Here is a 26,251-nt window from a genome sequence, read left to right as displayed (position 1 = left end):
TTGCCCCATCCTGCAGAATGCCAGAGCGAGAACAAAAACCCCAAATCAGGAACACAAGCATAGAAGGTCAGAGAGTGCTGCCCTACTTGGCTTTCTGCTCTGACAGGAAGCTATCACGCCAACCAGTGTGGTTTCTGGGCTTCCTGTGACACTGCCACTGAAATAATCCCTGCTGCAGCACCATCTAGTCTTCAGATCTACTTCTCTGTATACGAGGATTTCATGATAAAAAGCTGTAACAGCATAGACAAACTCCAGGAAACACTCTAGCTCTGAGGAAGACATCTTTTCATAGTTTGCCCTGATTATGATAGCCAGTTAGGTTAGATAATTTCCATGTATTTTGGGCACCAACACTGTACAAAAGACTATTCAGTTTGTCACAAAATGCCACAAAGCTCTAGAACATCAGTCTTGTGGATTTAACTACAAATGATTTTTGAGTTTGATAGCACACATCAGTCTACATAATTACACTCTATTCAGTGTAGCGAGACAGCTATTAAAATAAAACTAAAAAAAAAAAAAAGCCCAGTGCATAACTGATTTTAGAAACTTATTATCAAAAGGAGGAATCGAGGGAAAGTGTTTGGTAGAAGATAAAAGGAATAAAAATCTCTTACATCTATGAATAATGGGAGTTCCGAGTCACATTAACTAAAAAGAAGAAACTTCTTCAGCATGTAAGTCAAGGATTACCTTGGGAGAAAAAGAAGAGAGGTTGGGGGACACTACTTTGGGCTTAGAGGAAAGACAAGTTTGTGCAAGGTAGAGGGAAACAGCAGGGGATCAAATATAGGCAAAAATGACTTAACTATTGACATAAGTTGTTTAAATAGTGTGAGATTCCTGCTAAACAGACATTTTATGAAGCAGGGCACCTAAGGTGCTTCAACACTACTAGGAGCAAATGTTAAAAGAGAAGTCACTAAGGACAGCATGGTGGCACCATGCTCTGGAGACCAGAGTGCTCCTGTCCAGCCACAGGGAGCTCTTGTGTCAGGAACAGCATCTTCCTACTGCACATGCAAGAACTTTATTTTATAAAAGGGAGTCTTGTAAACTCATCTGGAAGAGTGCCTGACTTACAGCTTTCCTCATCATTAAGATAAAAATTAATCTGTGAAAAAAATTTGTAATTACACATATTAATGAGACAGGGAAAAGAGAAGTCAGACAGATGAAGTTCAGATGACTGGTGCAGGTCAACCCTTGCACACTCTGGACAGGGAAACTCCCTCTCTGCCTGAGGCAAGTCTTTGGCCTGGAGAGAGCAATCTCATCCCACCCCAGCACAAAGCAGGACCAAATCAGACCAGGTTGCTCAGAACCTCGTGGCTCATGGAAAAATCTGTCCCCTATGGAGCACCAAAACAAGCCTTTAGAGTTCCAGATGACTTCACCAACAGCTGAAGTACCCTCTGCCACTGCCAGGTACGGAGCACTGCCCACCACAGGGAAGGAGCTGGTCCAGCTCAGCTCTACTTGCAGAGGCCAAGGATTAGTTTAAAGCTGGGACATTGGGAGGGGGGAAAAAATTAAAGCAGAAAAAATTAAATAACCACTGTGGCATGAAAGCCAATAACCTCTTTACAGAATCACTTCCAATACCATCTCTTTAGAGCATAACATACTTTAAAACTCTGCAAGATATGAAAGCACTGAGAGCCAAAAAAATCTTTAAAGCAATTTTTTAAAACTCTAGGTAGCAAAATGTATTTCAGAATAGGGTATTTATTCATAGGAAGTTGTTCTGACTACTTGAATTTTCAAGACTCAGCAGAAAAGAAGAGTAAAAATATCCAGAGAGTACAGCAAAGGAAACATGTCCTTCTCTTGTTTTACTAGGGGAAAAACAAAAATCTAAATTACAAAACCCTTTTTCAAGAGCTCAATTCAGTCAGAATCCAACAATTCAAAGTTTAAATGTCTAGGGGAAAAAGAAAACAATCCTGAATTACGTCAGTATTGCATTTCAGATGGCCATTCACCAGCTCATCCTGTGCCACACTACTCAGTAAGATACTAGAATTCATCTTATTGCAGAAGGAATAGAATGCAATGGTGCAGTAAGTAATACTGTTATTTTCTAACTGACATTCATTACCACAAATGAGGTTATAAAACAAGGTTCAAGTGCAATACATGTCACGAGTCCTGAACTAGCAAAGTCTGGGGAGTAGAAAAAAATTTACTGCTTCTTAAATATATTCTTGATTTTTTTTTGAATTTACAGTATCAACTTTTTTCCTAACTAAATATTTACTCTTTTTGAAAAGAGAGTTTGACCCCAAGGTGGGGTTAAGGGAGGGAATATAAAACCATCAACATAAGTAATACCATTATCCACAACTTGGCCCAAATCCAGCAAGTCAAATTCACTCTGCCAGTTCCAGCCAAGTACTTGCAATTTAGTTTTAAGATTATTACTCTTTGCTGACATAAAGCCTCAACTGACTAACAGGTAATGGGCATGCATTTATTCAGATGGTTGGTAAAAAAACCAAAACAGCCAGAAGCCAGGAAGTTGTCATCACCAGTTTTTATCAATTTTTTAAGAGCTGGCATACAAGAGAATTTTCAAGCCTAAAGGCACGTATTATGTTTTATTCAAATTGCAGCTAACACCACCATAAAATTTTATAGCTAAATGCATTACTGTCACCCAGGGGCAGGGAACACTAACACTGATAGCAGGTACTATGGCCAGAGCTAAACTAGGAAGATACATGCTACTGCTGACTATTGTTAAATCTGAGACAAATATATGAGCATTTTTAATAGATTTTTAAATAATTACTGAATGGTTAAGATTAATGATTTAACAATGAATATCAAGAAGGAAGAGGAATATGAAAAATATTAACAATCTAGATCCATTGTAACCTCATTTTAGGTTCTGAAGGTGTCTAATCTGGAAGTTACAGAGTGTTTCATTTCAAATTCATCAATCTGTTTCCTCCAAAAATCCTGTCCAGGTCATTTCAGGAAATCATTCAGATATACATCACTGAAACAGCAAAAGCATCACTTGCATAGGACAAAAAATCAGAGAAATTGTTGTGTCTATTAAAAAGAGGTACTCCTTTACACATGAGTTCATAAGAGGATTTTTATCCCCAGCATTCTGGATTGGAGCTTAGAAATGAGATGAGTGTTGTTGCTTGTTCAGAGGAGGATCCTCAAAAATAAATTCTGACCCTGATGTATGAGTTCATTCATGGAATAAGCTCATAAGGCACATCCTCATTGTCCTTTGTTCCTCAATGTTTTCACCAAAGCTGCTAAATTCTCAGTACATATGGCAAAATATGGAGTTGAAAAACCTTGTTCCAGTGATCTTCAACTAGGTTCCCTTAATATTTCATATGGGAAAACAATAATCCAGGAGTTGACAGCAAAGAAAAACTCTGCATCCCTTGTTATAACTCACAAATGGTTTCCTGTTACTACAGCAATTAGGCATGAAAGGATGCTGACTCGTGCAGTGCTAAATATAAACTTGGCTCTCAGCCCCTGCAGTCACATGCCCACCAGAAGGGAAAGCTGGCAAAGCACTGGTATGAGGTGAACAGAGGATGAGATAGAAAATTTCTCTACTACCCCAAAAAACTACGTCCAAAGAAATATTCTGCATAAATACAAATAGAATAGTATTTTTTTAATATTCTCTGTAGCACTGTAGACAATTGCACAGGGATCATGTTCCATCACCCTCTCTGAAAAACCTTGATGTAGCAGAAGAGATTATAATCTTTATTTGAAATTTCTGTTACATCTACTGGACCAAGTGCTGAACAAGCTATGCAGGAGTGTCATTTGCTCCCTGGCTTCAGCCAACCAGTTCCCTTCTGAACAAAACCCAGGAGCGATTTCAGGCATTGCTCATTCCTGGGACTATGGTGACTCTACAGTACACTTACCCCACTATCCTTTCCAAAAGTGTGACAGAGTATTCATATCCTTTCAAAGGTATTTAACAAAACAGAGAGAGCAGAAGTGGAAATCCTCACAGGAAATCTACAAAAAGCATAAAATGCAAACAGGTATCCAGAGGCTAAAATAACTGTCTTCAACATTTAAGAGGGCTTTATCCCTGATCTAATCCCAATCTCTATCAGTGCCTCATAAAAGTAAAAATCAGCATTTCCACTCAAGTAGGGTTCATGCCAAAATAGGATTTGCAGTGGTTTACTTAAAAAGGTCTCAAACTGCAGTTGAGAAAAATTAGAAATAAGATGCCTGCCTCAAGATTCAAGGGGGTTAATCAGCTAAAATGATGACAATGCAAAAAGGACTTGCAGCTTGTAATAAAAATGCAGGATCAGGGTAGAAATACAGAATTTGAGTTGTCTCCTTCAGAGAGAAATGGAAAATGTCGGAAAAACAGCTGAAGTGTTACTATAAAAGTGTCAACAACATGGTAACATTGATAGGAGAGTGAGCAGGAACAACAATGTGGTATTCTGATCTGTGTGTTCCAGAAGCGAATGATTATATTATTATTTAATGAAAATATAAAAATAAGGTACTTGAGAACTGTCAAGAAAAAAACTTGCTATAGTAATTTTCTGACTGGAGAGAGCCATCACCAGAGTCAAAGTTCTCTGCCTCAAAAAACAAAATGATCATCCTCCCAAGAGGAGGTTGGCTCTTCCTTCCCTCCTCACCCTCTCCATTTCAATGCTCAAGGGAGTTTCCATGAGCCAGAGGAGGAACACCTCCCAGTGGCATAGCCAACTCCTCCATCTTTGGATGAATAAATCTTCCCCTGGGATTATTAACCACCTCTCCACTAGATTTGGGAAAAAAAGGCCAGGTGAGTACTTCTGACTAACATTAGAATGAAATTAATTTAATCGAAATATACTCGTCTAACTGTTTCAGTAAGATGAGGTGTCGGCACTTCTCTGTCAGCACTGATTGATTTTTCTTGGGCCTCTCTGGTTCAAGGCAGGAATCTTTCCATCATTTCACCAGTTTGCAGTTGAGCAGAGCAGCAGTGGAGCAACAGTGCTGAACTGGAAACAAGACCACGGTATCTGTGTATTATCAGGGTGTGAGATTACGCTTCTGCCTGTCCTCTGTGACAGGTTCCTGTAAGAGGACAAGAAAAGCAGTTCTGTGGGACACCACCAAAGATTTGTTAACATTAATTATCAGCACTCTGTGCACAATCTGATCTGATCTATTAGAGGACTTTCATCGCCTTCAAATAGAGCTGTGTTAAGCATCACTGATATCTACACGAGTGCTCATGAAATATCTAGAGAGTTATATATACAGCTATAATATCCTTTATTTGATTATGTTCCCCTCAGGTTGTTTCAAAAAGAAGTCTGAGAAGCTGGCAAGAGATAAGCTTATTTATTCCCACCTCTCCTCTTCCCTATGCCCTTCCCCCACCTGCCCAAAACTACACTTGTTTCCCTGGGAAAGAAGGGGAGTGGGAAAAAGGTATTAAGAACAGGTTATTGCATTGGCTGTCAAGCCCAGGCATATGCAGCATATTCCCTTGGAGGACAAAGCCCACCTGTGCAGTGCCCAGGGTAACCACGACACTCCCTTCTCCACTGCCCTGGCACAAAACTGAGTGTTAGTAGCAACATGAGGGGCTTGTGGCTCAGGTCCACGCTATGCTCTCTGGATTTTTCAAACACACTCACTCTTTATACTGCCATTTTCAGGCACAGAATGTGAGGTTTTAGCCTTTGCAGCAACCAAGGGTCTTGAAGTGAAAGAAAGTCATTTGGTTAATACCACAAGAGATGCTTATTGTCAGAGCAAATCCAAGGCCAGCAACAGCAGAGCTTCCCACGGCCCCGGCACCAGCAGCACCTGTACTCAGTCAGATAACAACCCTTCCCACAGCCACCACCGCCCGCAGGCTGCTGCAGCAGTGCAGCAACAGCAGGGGGGTGGCTGGTAAATTAAATGTCTTTGGTGGGATTATTTTTTTCCTTTAAGAGAACTCTACTATGATGTTTACAGAAAGCTGAAGATAAACTGCTATTAAATCACATTACTATTAAGTACCAACCTTCTCGTACGCAGGAAGTTTCGTTCCCTGCCTAAGAATGACCTTGGAAGCAAGCACAACTGCAGAAATAAGCCGCTCTCAGAAATAATTTTAAATGCATGTAGAGTTTATTGCTTTTCATCTGTCTCAGAATTAAAAGAGCTATCCAGAATAAAAGAGACAGAGAGGAAAGATAAACTGAATGATGTTCAAACATTTTGTTAGAGACTCACATTAAGTGTAATTACATTCCTCCTAATTTTTCATTGCATTGGGGCAATAAAAACGGAAGTATGAGCTGCCCTGAAGTCCTTAAGAAACTATTCATACCTGTCAGCAAAAGGAACACCATAAGAAACCATTGACAATTTAAGTTCCAGTCATAAATTACACTCTGGTAATTTGCACCTCTCTATATAAATGTCTAATGAATACAGAATGCAGTAGCAATGAAGCTGTTCTTAACCCTTCACCCGCTGCTACAAGTACTGCAGTAGATTCATCACTTGGGTACCTTCCTCCCTTCCTTCCCCACATAACTTAGCAAAGCTTCATCTGTGAAACTAGTTGACTTCCCCATTTGATTCACTGCACAGTCAAAGCCAAGCCGCAAAAAAAGACTGTTTATCTTTGGCAAACAGCTGAAGGAGTGAATATAATGTAAAAACAGATAAAAATCGCTTTACATGGAACTTCACATATAGTATTTTCCTTTGGTTTTTTTGTTATAAGAATATGGAATATCTGATGGGTTGTCATGCAGCTGCATTATGCAATAATTTAGTCTGCATGTTAATTTTAACTTTTAATAAAAAAAATCATTCTGTTCACAAAAATTATCTGAAATTATTCATATTGCTGGGTTTGTAAATAAAGTAATATAAGTAAGGAGAAGCAGAAGATAAAAACCACCGTGCTCTACTCTTCCTATAAGCGAACAGTTCTGACTAAGCTCACTTTTAATTCTTTCAACCAACTGCCTTTATTCTGCAAAACAAAAAAGGAAAATCCTTCTCCCGGTCAGTATTTCTGCAGCCTCTGGGAAGCACAAGGCCTCTCTCAGGAGGATTCAGTTCCAAATGCATCCCTGCAGCTTCCTTCCAGCTGCAGAGCCAATGCAAGCTTCGGCTCACGTCACACCCCTGCAAGTGCCAGCTGTGCACACGCTCCCCTAAAGCTGCTTCGGGACCTCTGCTCTATGAAGAACTACACATCTGGTCTGTCCATTTAATCCCAGTGTTTCTCAACTTTCCCAGAAAATCACCCAATGCCAGTTCATGAAAGACAGGGTTCCACCACTTAGGACAGTCTTTGTTTTTCAACTTTGCGCATTTTCTCCTTTACACTGCCAGGATTTTTTCACCTGTTCTTTTGTCACAGCTTCCCTGTAAGTGGACAGCAGATTCCTACAAGTGCTGGAATTATGCCCTTCTCCTCCAGTTCTGCTAATCCACTTGAAAATTAGTAAACTACGAACATGAAAGCACAGCTGATTCCAAGTTTTGTGCACACACAAGCCTGCTTCATTTTCTACGTGTGAGAAAATCTGGAATCTAATCTATTTAACCCTTTCCCCTTGGCAGCGGAAAGCATGTTGTGGCACTACCTGCATCAGTGACACACTTGCAATGCCACTATTTACTGGAGAACTTAATGAAACCTACAACCCTCCATTTTTTTCATGCTATGACATGGAGGCTGATCACAGTATGCCTCCTGCATCCTCCTCTCCTCCCTCCACTTCTCCAGAATCTGTGCAATGTTTACACAGCCCCTTTTCCAGCAGCAAGGAGGGGGATGGATCCAGGCTGAGGATGCCTCTTGCAGTGCTGCAGCAAAGTGCTGTGTATTGCAGGGGGCAGCCACTCAGACCAGGATGAATAATCCCAGACAGAGGGTCAGAGGAAGGGAGAAACAGACAAGACAAATTTTGAGGTAATTGCAAGTACTTGACAAAACTACAAAAGTAACCTGGGAGATCAAAGCAGTATTGCTCACTTGAGCAAGTCACTGCACGTGCTGTCAGTGACAGATCCCAGAACAGACTCGTGCCTGAGGCACAAAAACCCTCATGGCACTTCCCAGGAGAAAACAAGAAAGACCAAACCTCAGGTCAAATAAAAAACTGCACCTGGAAGTGATCTAAAGTCACATTGCTGCTGCAAGGGGTGATTTGATTCTTTTCCTCCTGTTCCTAAATTCCCTCCTGATTATTTATTTGGCACTTCTTTATTGTGGCACTTGAGCCCAGCAGGTACACAGCCAGGCCCTATAAGAACAGCAGTGCATGGCAAGCAGAATCGAGGCTTTCACATCAAGAGGTTTTCAGGACGGGGGAAGAACAAAACACAACATGGGTGAAGCCAGCGGTAAATCCACATGGACAAGTCACATCTACTACACGTCACCTCATCCACAGCTCATCTAGGCCTCCTCTCACACCCTGTGGGGAATACAGGAGAATGTTTTTCCTCCATGGCTGGGAAAGAAAAATAAAAGTGAGCTTTTGGGTTTGGTTTTTTGGGTGGTTGGTTGGTTTTGGGGGTGGGTTTTTTGGGGTTTTTTTGGTGGTGGTGGTGGGTTTTTTTGTTGTTGTTGTTTTGGTTTTGTGTTTGGTTTTTTTTGTTTGGGTTTTTTGTCTGCTTGTTTTTTTAAACTGAGCTTTTAATACAGGGTCAGACATAAATCACAGTAAAACTCAGCCATATTAGTATGCAACTGCAAAAACTGATATTAGCACGGAAACAAGGCAGAAACGACAAGTTCCTAGCATCCAGCCCTGAGAGGCAATCCAACAGTGAAAACTTTACAGATCCAAAGACTGTCTTTCTTTCTGATAAACCAGACCCAACAAATGAGGAAAAAACAATATATTTCCCACTGAAAACAGTCATTTTCAACCTGGGCCACTTGTGCTTTATCAGTACTACAAATGCACCTTTAGTACGTTCCTTCTGTTCAGGGAGGGGGACACAGAATGGAAAGTAGTCTTTCCAACATTTGCAAAACGAAAAGGTCACCAGGCTGACTATTTGTAACACCATCGTCATTTTTGCAGATACCTATTCACTTTATTTACTTTGTTCCATAAAATAATAACTGGCGAAGAGGGGGATGAATTTCAAGCTGCATCTCTTCTCTCTGGCAAAAATCTTAATTAGGCAAGATAGGTTGTGGATCTAGTTGGAAATTCTTACAACTCTTAGTCTTGAATAAAACAGTTAATTTTACATTTGTAACATCACATGTTTATTTGTGCTTTCTGAAAATCAGCCTGTTGCCAGAACTTACTGAAGCCAAGAAACATCTGGATCGAAAGGTTAAATGTAACCTGAAAATACAAGCTGATGGTATTTGAAAGAGCAGCTGCTAAAGAAATTGGTTTGTTCCACACACATTTCTCTCCAGTTTTCCACAGAATCAAATAAAGCCAATAAAACACAATTTCTACCCATTCAGATTGTTATGAGAGATGGGATAATATCCTCATGGAGACGGACAATTCACACTCTCAGTATAAGACAAGTTACAGCAAAAATTAAAAGCCATGGGAAAAAAAAGTTACTTTAACAGTACAATAATGAGAAATTGATAATGCCTAAAGACAAGAAAAACGGAGTAGGTCAAAATGCAACAATTAATTGTCGGTTCACAGGAATCATTTGGACCTGAGCTTTGTGGCAATACAACTTTACATAAGGCAACACAACCCAAAGCACAGACCTCCGTCTGTGGCATGGAAAAGTCACACAGAATCACATATGATGTCCTGTGTCTCCTCCTAACCCTGCCTGAAGGTTTCCAGAATGTTTTGAAAGAACTGCTGGTGCCCAGCCAACAGGTCCCAGAGTATCTCCAAGGAGTGAGCTTTGGGAACCAGAACCTGGGTCACTACAGACACCCATATCTGCTCCTCTCAGTTCAAGTTGTTCTCACTGTAGAAGCCTTTTTGTCTCAAACTTTCCCACTCTTTCTGAAATTAAAAATATTTTTGGAAGCTTTGTCCTTCCCCCAGGTCATGCAGGAACCTTTCACCAGGATCACTGCCAAACAGTCAGGCATGTTTTAATTCTGGAAATGCCTGTGCTCCTGACATCCTAAAAGCCATAAAGTATTTAAGAGCATTGAGGAAAGGTTTTATCCCTAGACACAAGCAGTAGGAGAGAATAAAACAAACCACCTGCTTCTTTTGATTGCTTTAAGCTAATAAGGGAGTTGACATAGACTATGCCTCATCTCAAAATACATAATCTTAAATATGTTCCTATCTGCCCTTCTAATTATCTAGAGAAAAATATGAGTTAAAAAAAATGACCTGTTGGAATTTACCAAAAATAAAATTTAATAAAATCTCAAAAAATACCCAAAAAAGAGTGAATATGATGAGCCCATCACATACAAATGGAAACTGGCAACTGATGCAGCAAAAAATGTGTAGCAATATCAGTATGTATTATGACTGGTAGGGTAGATATTTTATTAACAATTAACATATAAATATCTAAGAATCCAAAGTAAATGAACACTGGAAAAAAACAGCTATGGTTTTATATCCAATGGTTTTGAAGGAAACATGCACTCTGCTGGGTTGAAAACAGTATTTTGTGGGTTTTGATTTAAAATGCTCCCCATGTTCCAGAGGAAGCATTTGTCTCGCGCATGGGTTAGTCACATCCCAAAAATTTCAACGGGCTCATTCAGTGTTAAAGCAAGTTCTCACACACAGCAACAAAACAGAAACCAGAACACATGCTTTCAGTTTTTGAAATAACACCGTGCTGATTTAAGGATAAAGAAAGGAAAGGGTGCATGAGGCAGTGCACACATTCCTGTCCATCTTTCCCCTATGAGCCCTTCTTGTAAAACAATAAACAACATCAGAGCTATCCAAGACAGCTTCCTTAAGTACTCTGCTTGCATTATATACTTATCTCATTTTTCCATTTACTTCTTGTTTTTAGAAAAGATTTTCTCCCAGAGACACCAGCTACCTCTGTAGTTGCGTATTTGGATTGATTAAATAAATAATAAGACTGACTAAAGCTATGAGTTTTCAGTTGAATGAGTCAGCCTTAAATAATTTCTTGCTAAGAGAAACTGGTGGGCTTCATTTTCTTTTAATTTAGGTTACACACTGGAACAGTACCTCTGTGTTCACAGAATAAACATGATCCATTTCATTCATGCCTGTTACAGGGAGAGCTAAATGTTCTGAATCTATCACTCTGAGAGGTTTAAGTGGCACTGTAAGTAAAAGCTGCGTTTCAAGTGATCTTTCCTAAAAGGACCTAAATCAAAAGCACTCCTTGTACCAGATAGGATAGTTATTGGGAGACAGATTTTCCCTTTAGCTATAAAATGTATTATTTTAAACAAGACCCAATTGAAGAACAATGGCTCAGGATTCAGATTTTTTTTTTCTGATTCATAATTTAAAAGTTATTTATACATGGCACCTATTTTGTACTCATCACATGCTTAAACACATGCAAAAGACAAAACAAATTTTAACTCAAGCAATCTTATCTTACGTTTTGCAGGGAAGAGCAAACTAAAGTAGCTACCTAAATAATGATATTTTGTAACAATAATGTTATTTCTGCATTATATTTGGACCATATAATTTAAAGCACATCACTTTATAAAGAAAAGGCATAAGGTAGCTGACACTGAGTTTCTTCAAATAAATGAAGCTGTTTAACAATCTGAAATCTCTGATCAAAAATTAACTAAAAACTATGGTATAGCTCAGGAGTTTCCACATGACTCGCACTTGAAACATTTTGGTCAAGTCCCTGAAGATGTGGATCACCGATACTCTTGAGAAGGAAGGCTTTATATGAATATGAACAGAAACTGTGTACTTCTATTTCTTGCAGCACTCCATGCCAACTGCACCAAAACAAGCAAGCGGGAAGTCTGTCAAACCAGCAGCCTGCTGGCCTTATGCAACACACGTCTCAGCAAACACACTCTTCTGCTTGGGGTTTTTTTACTGTACCAAAATCACTGCTCGTCTCTGGTGACACTACCTCCTCCGCTGGCGTCTCAAGTGGTACCAGTGGTTTAGGATACCTGGATGCTACAACAAGTTTCCAAAAGCAAAACAGCAATAATTCATTATTTAAAGTCTTCTAATCAATACTGGAGTGTCCGCCAGCAAGGAAAGATCCTTTATAAATATTAAGACAGGATTTCTCTAGGTTGTACAACAATTTCACTCGAATGTTTGCAGGCTTTCCTCTGCAAAAAACACATGGCAAGGTTTCTGCATGTAAGCAGAGAACTCAGACTAGAACCTGCTCTAGTTACATGAGCAAGTAAAATTTAAGAATATGGAAGCAAATCAAACCACAAGAGCGAAAACAACATGAACTTCAGAAAACAGTATCTTGCTGCAGGTGGTTCAGAGGTAGCCAGTTACATCTGGCATTTTCAGAATAGTTTTACCATCAGTGACCAAGCATCAATTTTCTTGTTTATGATGTTAAACCTCAGCCCCTAGATTACAGAACAGTTTGGGTTTGAAGGGATCTTAATGATCATCTAGTTCCAATCCCATGGGACACCTTCCACTAGACCAGGTTGCTCAAAGCCCCATCCAACCTGGCCTTGAATACTTCCAGGAAAGGGGTAATTTACAACTTCTCTGGACAACCTGTGCCAGTGTCTCACCACCCTCACAGTAAAGAACTTCTTCCTAATATCTAATCTAAACCTACCCTCCTCCAGTTTAAAGCCATTTCCCCTTCTCCTATCACTATATATCCTAATGAAAAGTCCCTCCCCAGCACTCTTGTAAACACCCTTTTATGTACTGGAATATGCAGTAAGATATCCCCAGAGCCTTCTCTTCTCCAGGCTGAACAACCCAAACTTATTCAGCCTGGAGAACAGGAGCCTGAGGAGACACCTCATCGCAGTCTGCAGATTCCCCAGGAGGGGAAGAGGAAGGGCAGGCACTGATCTCTTCTCTGTGGTCACCAGTGACAGGACCCAAGGGAATGGCCTGAAGTTGTGTCATGGGAGGTTTAGGTTGGGGATCAGGGAAAGGTTCTTCACCCAGAGGGTGGTCAGGCACTAGAACAGGCTCCCCAGGGAAACAGTCACAGCACTAAGCCTGACAGAAGCATTTGGACAATGCTCTCAGGCACATGGTGTGACTCTTGAAAGTGTCCTATGCAGGGCCAGGAGTTGGACTTGGTGAACCTGATGGGTCCTTTTAAACTCAAAATATTCTACGATTCTGTGATTCTGGAAGTTCACATGTTAAGGAAAATGCCAGTGTAGCACTTTTCCTTCTGCACTCTGCCTTCATGAGAGGGCTCCATGACTTTGGGCAGGCGCTAAGGGGTTTATTAAAAAAAAAAAAAAAAAAAGTTTCAAAAGCAAAAATAAGTAGCACATCTTTCCAGCTGAAACATGACATTCCTTTCACCATCAGATATTTTTGACTCAGCAGTGAGATTAGCCCTAGTCCTGGTGTACCCTGTGATGGTCTAAGAACATAAAGGGACTCACACAGGCAGGTTGGCAAGAGTTTGTCATTTTACCAGCTTGACAGGGCACTTTGAACCTGTGAATTAAATGCTTGCCAGCAGTCTGCCAGAAGACCTTTTCCTAGAATAGCAATTAAATACTAGAGTTAAAAAAGTTTCTTGACCCCTAGGTCACAGCAAGGGAGAGAGAGGGAGATGATCTTCCCCCACACACAGCACCGAGTTTGCGTATGTTGGGTCTGTAAAGGAGAGAGGGAGAGAGAACTGTCCCCACCGGGTGCCTTGGGACCTGTCAAAGCACAACAGCAAAATCAATTCCTCTTCTCCCAGCTCAATGGGTTGGGCAGTCCCCACAGGAAACCTCACATTTGCACTGTGATATCACTCTTCAAACAAGACAAGTACTTCCAGAAGGACTGAATTAAGCTTTGTTGTGTTAGTATAGATTAAATTCTAAAAAAAAGAGGTACAAAAATCTGAGTGGTTCTAAATCACCATGGCAGATAACTAGTTTGCTCCTATTAGCAAGAAGCATCTGACTCATGCAACAAAGGGAATCTTCTTCACAGCAGATTATGTTTGGAGTGTCTAAAAACCTGAGTGAAATCCATTTGTCTTTAGTGACATTTGAATTCTTTTGAATTAACTTTTCTTTGTAAAGCTGTGGAAGTAGAGGTACATAGGCTCAAACACTCCCTTAGCTACTCCAGTAAACTGGATAGCTCATGAATTTAACACCAGATCATAAGCCAGAGAGGTTTCTTTTGACACCAAAGTAAGATTTTAGCCAACAACGGCTAAAACCTTGCTAATTCTCTCAGAGATGCTGCCCCAGTTGTCAGCCTGACTGAACACATAGAGGTGGAGCCTTTAACCTGCACACTATATATATATATATGTTTGGTTTGTTTTTTTTTTTAAAGAAGAACAAGATGCAGCAACTTGAACTTATGAACAGTTTTCTATCAGAATGCGCCGGTTTGGTCAGATTATTATGAATGGTATGACACACCAGTGCCTTCAAAGAGCATCTAGCTACAGACTGCATTCTCCAAGACCTGCAAATTAAACAAAACTAGCTGTCAAGACTGCACTGTTATGGTGTTTCTGCATGTCTTCCAGTTAATACACAACCTCGATCCACAGAGAAACAAGAAATTCCACTTCAAAAACCCTTTTATTTAGAGATTCCATCACAAAAGTCTTCCATTTAAAATATAAAATACAACTGTTTGCTTTCAAGGAATTGTGTTCAATGTACATACATCATGTTAAAAATATCTATTTTATGCATTATATACACATATATATAGTATATGTTTTTTATGTACTTGTACACAAAAATAGGAAAACAGGAATTGTTTTCCTGTCTTTGCAACAGAAGAAGGGAAAATAATGGATTCTCTTGCTATCAAGATCTGAGATTTCTTAGAGGCCCTAGACACCACCAGGTTAGTATTATTAATGCAAATCAGTTATAACTGGGCTCAAGAGTATTGTAATACAGATAAGACCAACAGTACCCTAAGATGCAATAAAGGCACAGCAGACATGCCAAATTCAGTATTTCTTACCTAAAAAAAAGTCAAACCTTTTCATATTTTTCCTCCTCGTCACCAGGTTTGCTGCACTGCTTATGAGTGCAGCTTTCATGAATCATCTCATATCATACACTAAGACACTACACTAAAGGTAGAAACCCCAAATATAAGCCCCTTAAGAAAGAAGTTACATCTTCTTCCTAATACCTCTCCTGTCAATGAAATATTGCTATAGAAGGTTAGAGGCATTAAATCATTCTCTGTACTGCCTGTAAGATTTTACACATTCACCTCCACCATGAAAGAAAGAAACAACTGTAAGGAAGATTTGACTGTTTGTTGCCAACAAAACTAAGCCTTGATTATGGGGCACTACTGCTACAAACAGGAAGGCAGTACTATTAGATTTAAAATTAACTGTCCTACTCGCTACTTCAGTGTTCCTGTAACTATGAAACAGAAATATACAAATTACTTGGATTCAACATGTCCACATGTATCATCTCCAACTACTGTGGCCGGGTGTTGCTGACAGGTTTACAAGAAACACAACCTAGAATTTTAAAACTTTGTTTCTAATCTCTTCCTGGAAAAATGTGAGACCTCATTCAGCTTTCCAAGACTGGAAAGAAAAAAAACGCAACAAACTACAATGCAGAAGGAAAACTAAATCCAGGTGAAAAGGATTCAGAGCTGTCTTCAGAAAGAACAGCTCAGTGATGTTTTGACTACACTTTAAGATAGTAAGGTACAGATTATAGTCGAAAGCAGGACAGTTTTCAAAACATTTTCTGAGAACTGTTCTATCAAGATTCAGTTTCACCATCTTCCCCCCAGGTTCTATGCAAAACACATCTATTAATTCAACTCAGGCTGTCAGCTCTCAGCCATCACATGCTCACAGATAGAGCTCCGTCTACTGATGCACTTAAACAAGCGGCAGAATCCCAGTGTTTATTAATAAGCTACACGGTTTAACCGACTGTTAGCGCCCAGCATCTGGAAGCTCTGTAAACACCCAGCTAAGACAGGTGACAAGGGGATGGCAGGAACACGTTCACAAACCTCTCCCCACCTATAGTTTTTGTGACTACAGCATGAACAGATGTTTTAGGTTTCAAAAACGCGTCAGAGACTCACCTAACTTAAAGGTTACAGCTACAACTCACCTACCTGAGGACTGTCCTTCAGCGTAGCGGCCGCAGCAAGGGATGGGTTTCCCCACAGCCTCTGCCATTAGCGGAGGCCACAGATAGTGTGTCCTGTCATATTTCGCACTAGGGCAATTAGTTGATGGAACTGCATCCTTCTGGTGGTAGGCCTGGGAATGGGCTGAGGAACTTGCCCCATTTGGTTCTTGATGTGCCCAGGTCTCCCCATATTGCTGACAGCTTCCCCTAGCTGATATGGGGTCTGTTAGGGCACAGAAGAGGTAGTGAAGGAAGAAGGTCAAAACTTAACCCAGTAAGGACTGTGTTATGAAGGGTATGGACTAAGACCTCACTTTCCATAAAGAATTATGAAAAGATCACAGGCACAAAACAAGCTTAAGCATAGTGGCAAGGCTGCATAGGCATTAAATGATCAAGGAGAGACTGATTTTTCAGACTCAAACAGGACATGGGAATTACTCAGTAGGAAGAGAAGAGAATTTGAAGGCTGCATTTGGATTACTTTCATTGGAAATCAACACAAAAGTACAACTAGCAACCTCAGCTAAAGAATCAGCTACTGGAAGCTACAGCATGCTGCCACTGAATGAGAAGATTGAGAAGAAACCCAGCATCTCTAAAACCATTTGACTTGACTGAATTCATGAGCTGTAAAAATCAAAAGTGACACTAATCGATCAGAGAAAGTACTTGGAAACCAAGGCACACATACCTCTCTCCTCATCTCCTTCTCACACTCACAACCAGCACACCTATTCAGATCATTCCTAGACAATCATCATTTCAACAACAGGAAAGAGTAATCACAAAAAATATTATCTAAACATAATAAAGCATTTTAAGTACAGAATATGAACATGTAGCTAAGAAATTCTCTAATTTTCTTTCCAGAACAGCCTTTCTATCCACTTTCTCTTCTTCTGGCACTCCTTAGTGTTGAGTGTGATGATACGTATTTGACAACCCTCAAGAGCCTGGCTCTACATTCACTGCCTTTCTTAACATAAAATCTGAATTCTGTCAGTATCAATCCTCCACAGGAAACAGTTATGGGTAATAGTTTCAAGATAAGCTTTTTCTCCAATTTGTATTCACCAGACTTACTAGAAGCCCTCCTAGGTTATGATTTTTCTTTTTCCACAACAGAAGAAAAAATAATTTCTTAGAGTAAAAGCTGACAGTTGTTATCATGTTGCAGTCTGGTAGGGGGGGGAAAAAAAAAAAACAAACCAACAACAAACCACAAAAACATGAATGGAGCTGGCTAAAGGAAAAGGTTATCTACAAAAAAGCCTTATCAAACTATCAGATGGGCAGATCAAGAATCTGACTTCAAGGACTGAGGTCCGATGGCATTGCAACACTTTGTGCAGCCTTTACCTGCGAGACTACAGAGCTCACAACTGAGATGCTGCCGAAACGATCTCTCCAGTGAGATCAGCACTTACAGTTTCAGGCACAAGTGAACTGCAATTTCTACTAGTGGAATAAATTTGCAGTTTACTAGTAAGATCCCTTGCAGTAAAGCCTTTAAACTTAAACCAATGCTTTTGGTAATTTGCGCTTCTAAATCCTGAATCATCGGAAAGTCAGAGTGTGTTACAGAAATAGACTTTCATATTATAACTAACAGCATCTGAGCAACAAGATATTAAATAGGACCATCTGTTGATTTATCTCTGTAAAAACCTTGAGGCATTATATTGAAATACATTTTAAAATCTCATTTTGATACCCACCACATGATTCTCTGGGTTCACAGTTTCCTCCTGTTTCACCTGAGCAATAACTGATGAGACAAACTCACACAAAAACCTCACAGCAAGAACCCTTCAGAAGCTGAGAAAGATTCACTTGGGAAGAGTATTAGTTGTTAGTATTCAAAAGTTAGTGTCGACTTACAGCTCAAAGCACAATACCCGCTATGTTGGAAAACAAACACAACTGACTCACTCGCTGCAGAACAAAAGCGCTGCTCCCAAAATGAACCATTCTTTCTCTGACTAGAAACACTAGTGTTTATATGCAAGTGTGCTATAAACATAACCAAAGAGGTACCTGAAAGGTTTCTGTCTCTTCACAAAAGCAGCATTTCTATAGCTGACCCCTGGACCTGTTCTCTGCCCACCCAAGACTTCTTTCAGACAACTACAGAAGAGCCACTAAGCACAGAAATGCCCTTTCCAAGGGCACGCCACTATCAAAGTCAGAAAGAGGCCTAGATCAAATGCACACTGATCTCTTAAGTACCTGCTATCATCTTCGCTGCAATAGGGATTGTAAATTACAGCTAAGGATCAGAACCAGGAGTAAGAAGGTTGTAATTAAGAGGATTTGGTTTTGTCACGTTTTGATTTGTTTAAGGAACAGTGTCAAGTTGGCAAGAACAGTTGGATCAGAGGGAAAAAAAAAATCACTGTGAATTACTTTTGTTGGCGTCGTGTAGCACCCTATTCAGAGACACAACTGTAAACCTCCCAAGTACAAACACACCCTCCCGCACAAGAACCAACACTTCCACGAGGCAGTGCCGGCAGCTCTCCGTGCGGGGAAGTGCAACTCATGAATGAGCTCCCCGAACAGCAGCCGCCCAGCGCCTCTTCAGAGGTCCGAAATCACTTTACTGCTGCCCCGGTGTCAGGAGGGCTTTGTGAGACACACTTTCCTACTCCCATCCCGAAACAATGGCCACGCGCGCCCCTCCGAAACACCGGGGGAGATGACAGACACACGGAGGATTTGGCACGCTGGGTCCTCTTAACTTCTGAAGGTGCTGCGGATGCTTCTGGAAACTAAATTTCAGGTCGTGTGCCCCATTTATACCCGATTAGGGTAACACACATGGGCGTGCGCCTCTCGGTGCCTTGTCCTGCTGGAGTTTCCTATCGCCCGAAGGAGTCGCTTCGGCGAAGGCAGGAGGAGCCCCAAATTTCGGGGGCTCAGTCCCAGCTCCCGGCCCTCCCACCCCCGCCGGGCTCGGGGCGGGTCGCGGCTCACCTTGGGCGATGGCGATGGACTCGAAGCGGTGCAGCTCCCGCAGCAGGCAGCTCCGCTCGGTGGAGTGCAAGCTGTAGATGAAGTCGCGGGCCCCCTGCGCCGTGTTCAGCGCCTCCATCGGCTCCTTCTTGGGATGGGTGCCGAGCGCCCGCGACCCCCGCGGCAGGAGCAGCCCCTCGGCGCCGCCGCGCAGGCTGCACAGGCGGCGGCGGCAGCAGCACCGCGGGCCCCGCAGCGAGCCCAGGCAGGACCAGGGCACGGCGGCGGCGGCGGCACCGGCGGGGCCCCCCGGCCGCCCCAGCAGCAGCGCCGCCCGGCCGAGCCACGCCGACATGGAGCCGGGCAAGGGCGCGGCGCTCGGGCCGCCAGAACCGCCCGCGGCCGAGTCCCCCCCCGGGCCGCGCTCCCGCGGCCGCTCCGCCGGTGGGGCCGCGCCAGGCACCGCCCGCCCAGCGCCCGCCGAGCCCCCGCCCGCAGCGGCGGCGGCGCCGCCCCGCCCGAGCCCCGCCGGCAGCCGCGGCCGCAGGGCGGGGCCGGGGCCGGGGGGCGGCCCCGCGCAGGCGCCGCCCGGGCGGGCTGAGGGGAGCGGCACGGCCGCCCTCGGAGCTCCGGAGCCGGCGGGGCTCCCTCCCGAACCTGCTCGGTACATCTCTCGCTGAGGTACCTGAAAGCTCACGGGGCTCCTCCGCAGCGCCTGCTCCGGCAGCTCAGCGGAGTAACAAACGAGGTTTTGCTCGCCTTTCCCGTTTTCCAGGCCTTTGCCTCAGAGTGTTGCATCAGCCAGTTTTAGGTTTAGTGTTTTGTCTGCATAGGGCATTTGTGTTCTTTGTAATTAATCGCAGGTATTGTGCCTGACCCACACGGAACAGTTATTTTTAAAAAATAATCACATTCAGGACACAATTCATGTCTTGAGGGAATGGAGGATGCTTTAAAACCCAAGGTTTGGTTTTAAACCTCACTTAGCTTCAGAGGTACATGTACCATTCATGGATGTTAGTCCACAATCCTTTGCTGCTTTGTGAAAACACTTTATTCAAATTGTATTAGATTTTTGTAATGAGACTGCAAAGAACCTAAATAACCACAAGGGACCATATTATATGCCTGTCTCATTATATGCCTGGCTCATTTAATACTAAGGTAAGTGAATTCTGGAGGTACTCAGAATATATTGCTATATCTCCAGATCTTTAATGCCAAAGGTACCAGACCTCTGGATGCCGGTTTCTTCAGCTGAGGGAGTCTGCTGCCTTCTGGGAGGGATGCAAACAGAAAACTTTAACTTCACACAAAAAGCAGCATTTTCTCCCCAGTTCCACTGCTGCAAATGTATAGTATAGTATAAAGGCAAAGATCTCATGATAAACAGAAGTGTCTTATCTAGACTATGCTTTCAATATTATAGGGATTTACATATAGTATGTGTACTGTAGAGAGGGAGCAGAAATTGAGTGCAGAAAGGCAGAAAATAAGTCATAAAGGCCTGCATATATGATGTTATAATTCTCACTCTAAGAGTGAAATAGTGGAGATAGATGAGTGTTAGCTACTATTTCCAGTTCAATGCATTTTTTACCATGCTCCTGATAGAGGCTTCCTCTGAGAGGAGAGATTTTGTACAGTCCTCTCTCTTTCTTCCAGTGCCTACTCCTCATGCAGAGTCACCAAGCCTTTGAACTGTGCTTATCTTCCCAGGCACTTTATTGAAAAAGTGGTATCTTCTGCTACTCTTCAGGGGCACTGTGGCTATCAGTAATAGTTTTCAGTCCCAGAGATCTGCAAAAACAGAGTTCGCAGAACTGTTCAAAGATGCTGTTAAAATTTTGGTAATCAGATTGCTTTTTCAATAAAAATGCATTGCTTCCATGCGGAAAGGCAGGGCATGCAATGGGACTACCAAACACCTGAAAAAACACACCTTAAAAAATAGGGGGAAAACAAACTTTAAAGAGGCCCAACCTTTGATACTTTGATTTGACGTATTTCTGATTGTTTGTATTCTATATATTTGATACTACATTCACACAGCTGGATTGCACCTGACTACAATGTCAGAGCAAAGAAGGAACACTGTTACCTGGCAAGAAAGGAGACTTTCTCTCTTTCCCGCCTCCACAGCCCGTGCCAGCCACACTGTACAGCCATTGCAAACATGATTGCATTTGGATTATTCTTGGGGTGTTTTGATGTGACTCAAAACATTGCAGGGGTTTTAAGACACTAAAGGACAAAGAACAGGGAGTTTCTTATGTAGCCTTTGGGCATTTGATGTATAGGAATATGAACTGTATAGAGAGGTGCAAGGACATTACTTAAGTAGACATCATACAATACTATTATGAAAATAGAAGTCATTACTTGTGTATCGAGAGAGAGATCAGGGTTTACCAGACTGTAAACCCTTCTTTGGGCAACAGCTGTGGCTTATGCTTTTCCAAGCCTTTAAACTGCATTGAGCAAATTGGAATAAAAATGTAATTGGAGGGACTATTCTGCAAGGATGGGAAATTAACTAAATAACCTAATAGTTTTTTCCATAATTCTGTGTTGGAATTTTATTTTGTGAAAAAGTGAAATTGAAGCCATTGGCTAAACTGACACTTTAATTAATCAGACTGTCTATTTAGCTCTGTTCAGCAGGTGATGTAGAGTAACTTTCATTAGTCCCTGACACTCCAGCAGAGCTTGAGAACCTGCTGAAATAGATATTTTTCACAGTCTTCTGAAAAATGCAGAAGTTTCCCTTTATTTTCTTAAATTTTTTGCTGGTAGGTTAATTTTCTCCTAATATGATTTTGTCTATGAGTGACTAACCTAATAAAGCTCGTTTAAACACCAACTGACAGGGCTAGGAGGAAATTGTTAAAAGTATTACACAGAAAATTTGGCAATGTTCAGCCCTAAAATCTGGAAGAAAGTTTATGTAGAAATCAGCAGAAAAATGCCAACCATCTATGAGAGAATTTCTACAAGGCCTTTTAGGGACTGCAGAGTTGAGAGACAAATCTTTTTGTAGAGATTGGTAGGAAATACTTTGCAGCTGTCATCCCATATACATATTGGGTGCACATTTAATAACTATATTCTTAGGTGGTGGAGCAATAGAATATTATTCATGAGGAACTTTTTATTAAGAGAATAATGTGATTTCTCTGCCCAGTGTAAAGGTAAGTGTTGATAGCTAAGGCGGGAGCAAGATTTAAAGGCTGGTAATTGTTTGATACCATAAATTGCAACTTTGCACAATTTATGTTTCACCAGTTAAGTTAGTTTTATATTAAGTACTTTATTTTGATCTATGCTGGTCAAAATTTTTAGCAGACCTGAAGATAAATAGCCCCAGAGAGGCAGGGACAAGCTACTTCTCTTTTGCCTCATGTTTCTGAAAAAGAAGTGGCTCTTCTGATCCTGCTAGCCCAGCTAGGGACTGACCCTACAATGGTTTGTGTGCTGGCAGGTGGAGGAATCCACGGAGAATGAAACACAATGCTCACTGTAAAAAGGAGCTCTGCAATATAATCACCACCTGCTAAAATTCAAAATTCTGTCTACAGTCTAAAATATGAATATCAGACAAAATGAGGAGGTTAAATTATCATTATTTATTGAAGCAGAGCAAAAATGAGGAAGATCTTGTCATTTAGGAATAAAATAAGAACTTACACTAATCTTAGAGTCATAATCACAGAATCATAGAATGGTTTGGGTTGAAGGAACCTTAAAGATCATCTCATTCCAACCCCGCTGCCATGGGCAGAGATGTCATTCACTAGGCCAGGTTGCTGAAGGCCCCATCCAACCTGACCTCAAACACTTTCAGGGATGGGGCATCCACAACTTCTCTGGAAGTAAAGAACTTCCCCGAGTAAACAACTTCTTCCTAATATCTCATCTAAATCTCTCCTCTTTTATGTTAAAACCACTCCCCCTTGTCCAGTCATGATCTGCCTGTGCAAAAAGTCGTTCTCCCGTCTTGAGAAGTTGTAGAAGATCAAGTACAAACAGAGGATCTTTCTGACCATCACCATTTTCCTCCTTGTATAGCTTTGTAACATCATATGTATTATTATATTGATAAACACTTATAAATGATTTCTAGACAATTTTTGGCCTAGGACTCTGCTGGCTTTGGTGAGGACAGAGTTAAAGTTCTTCACAGTAGCTGGTGTGGGGCTGTGTAGGGGACTTGTGCTGAAAACAGAGTTGATGGCACAGGGATGTTTTAGTTATTGCTGAGCAGTGCTTACACAGTGTCAAGGCCTTTTCTGCTACTCATCTTGCTCATGTAAATCATTCCATGTTTTTAACATTCAGGAAGCAGACAGGCACATTGTGTGGTTTAAACAAAGATGGGGATCATGGCAGAAAATCGCTGAAGTAAACTCCCTCTGGAGCACTGTGCCTGAAAGGGATTATATGTTTTTTTGCATTATAAATATGGGGTTATCAAATACAAGATGTGAAGTCACAGGTTTTCTGTCTTTTGGGGTAAATGCTTTTACAATACTGTATCCAGCAATAGTGACCTCAATCTGAGATTAATTGCATGGAGCTCAAAAAAAGGCTGTGAGAGTCATTAAAGGTTTGGAAAAATGCTTGTTAGTAAGAGAGTCCAAAGATCAATTTATTTTCTTTATTAACTGGAAGTTTGTGAGTTTAACATAGACATAGTATCTACGTAACTTGATTTATAAAAAAGCATTCTCAGCACACAACAAAATTATACAGCCATCAATGTATATCAATGCATGGCAAGTTTTGATAAGGAAACTAGACAGAATCAGAGTACTGTACAAAATTTTAGCAATGAAAATAATTAAAAAGTGGAACAATTTCTACAGGTTAATTTTCTAAAAGGTGGGATCTGTTTCATGGAATAATTAAGTGCAGTTTTAGCTTAGACAAGCTCTTAGCTCTACTTTTGACTTAAAAGAGCCAAAAGTAGGTGTTTACTGTAATTCCTCCCACATTTATAATATATGGATGCACAAGATTTCTTCAGATGAGTTCTGGAAATTTTCACACTAAACATGATGGAAAACTTTGCCCTTTGTTCTCCAATATTTGTGTTCTATTTGGAAAAGAGTAAAGATCAGTACATCCTTTGAGTTAAAAAGAATGATTGTGTTAATAAATTGGGTAAGGTGAGAGGCCTGAACTGTTCTATGAAAGAAGATAAATATTCCAAAGAGCGCAGGGCATGTCAGAGAAAAGCAGTTATATAAAGCTCAGACTGACATCAGGTGGTACTGGAACATCCTTCATCTAACCACTGGGGTAGCATATCATGCCAAGGATATTGTACCTTGGCCTTTCCTTTGGAGCATAGAGGAAAGATAAAGAAGTTCTTGAAGCATTAGAACGAGCTGGGTTAGGACCTTGGAGGCATCCACCACTTTGTGGTGTAAAATGGATGGGGTGACCTTTAGCGACCCCATCTTGCTGATCCTTGGTTCCCTTATGCTTGATAGCACGTTGCCATTATCCCTGCTGCCCCTTGATCCTGTTTACCTCCATTGAGCAAAGCTAATTAGTCACAGGAGATAAGAATTAAATACCACCAAAAGGGCAGCCCAAGCTGTCGTTCAGCCTGTTTACACACTCAGTGAAAGAGGTCACAAACAAGAGCTTTGTTACTTCTCACCAGAGCTTTTCAGGTAGTTTGTCCTCACAAATTCCTCTGTCTTCTTTGGTTTTCCTCTTCATCAGTTGCCTTGCTTTCTCACTTTCTGCTCTAAGAGTCTACCCTGTTAACATACTCAACTGGGCTGTATCCAATCTGTTACTTTAGATGGGCCCATGGCTGTTTTTTGGAGGCTTTCCCCAGTCCATTGTTGCTACTTGCTGGTCCCCTCTTCTTCCAGAAGTAACCATAACAGGTTAAATAGCTTGTGCTGAGGTCCTCAGTACAAGATTTTTGATCTCCATTTACTGATTTCTTGATAATTACAGGATCACAGAATCACAGAATATGCTGAGTTGGAAGGGACCCACAAGGATCATTGAGTCCACAGTATCCCTTCCAGTCCTGTGTCCAAGTCATTTATGAAGATGTTGATGAGCACAGGGCCCAAGATGGAGCTCTGTGGAACCCCACTAGTGACAGGTCACCACTCTGGTGTTACCCCAGTCACTGTTACCCTCTGTGCTCGACCCACGAGCCAATTGCTCACCCACAGCGTGATATGTTTATCCAGCTGTGTGCTGGACATTTAGTCCAGGAGGATACTGGGAGAGACAGTATGGAAACCTTTACTGAAATCCAAAAGGATTACATCAGCTGGCTTCCCTTGATCACCTAGTTGGGTTACCTTGTCATAAAAGGAGATCAAAAAAAGCAGCATTTTCCCCTCATGAAGCCATGCCAATGACAGCAATGCCTTTCAGGTGTTTTTCAATACCTCCCAGAATAATCTTCTCCATAACTTTACCAGGCACTGAAGTGGCACTGACAGGCCTATAGTTTCCAGGATCCTCCTTCTTGTCCTTCTTGAAAATCAGGACAATGTTCACCAACTTCCAGTCAGCTGGGACTTCTCTGGATTCCCAAGGTTGCTCCAAAATCATCAAGAGAGGTTTTGTGATGGCATCCCAGCTCTGAGGATTCTGGGATGAATCCCATCAGGCCCCACAGATTTGTAGGGATCCAGCTGGAGCCGAAGATCTCGCACAATTTCAGGGTTGACTGGGAGTTGATCATTCTCACAGTCATGGTCCTCCAGCTCAGGACACTGAGACCAGTTGCCCTTTGAAGCTGCCTTGTTATACAAAAGCAAATATGATTATACACCATGATAATGTGATGGGTCCCCTCAATACTTGTAAGATTTCATACCCTCAAATCATCTTTGAAAATTCCATTTTAAAAATCGCATGATGAGTTCTGTGAATACAAATTAGGATACCATTTAATTAACTGATTCTATCAGATTAAGATAGTTTTCAAGAAGGAAATAAACAGGCGTGAGCTGCCAAAAAAATGCAACATCTTACTGTGAAATTATTTGTATGCTCATTGTC

At 41.4% G+C, this 26,251-nt stretch overlaps 1 protein-coding gene across 2 annotated transcripts in view; it reads right to left on the bottom strand.

Moving 5' to 3' along the window:
- The window catches only part of TMEM65 (transmembrane protein 65), a 31,720-nt gene extending 12,158 nt beyond the window's left edge, over window positions 1-19,562 (bottom strand). The window contains exons 1-2 of one of the 2 annotated variants that reach the window (XM_050314289.1): window positions 19,229-19,562; window positions 16,233-16,472 (exon numbers count right to left, since the gene is read on the bottom strand). In XM_050314289.1, the coding sequence (XP_050170246.1) occupies window positions 16,233-16,472; window positions 19,229-19,562 (574 nt within the window). The remainder of the gene's footprint in view (window positions 1-16,232; window positions 16,473-19,228) is intronic. The other variant, XM_050314280.1, reaches the window with a different exon arrangement.
- Window positions 19,563-26,251: the final 6,689 nt, after the last annotated feature.

The sequence above is a fragment of the Myiozetetes cayanensis genome, unplaced genomic scaffold, assembly GCF_022539395.1.
Source record: "Myiozetetes cayanensis isolate MyiCay16 unplaced genomic scaffold, myiCay2020 scf1, whole genome shotgun sequence".
In the NCBI taxonomy this organism is placed as follows: Eukaryota; Metazoa; Chordata; class Aves; order Passeriformes; family Tyrannidae; genus Myiozetetes; species Myiozetetes cayanensis.
This window is presented reverse-complemented; position numbering and strand designations above follow the sequence as displayed.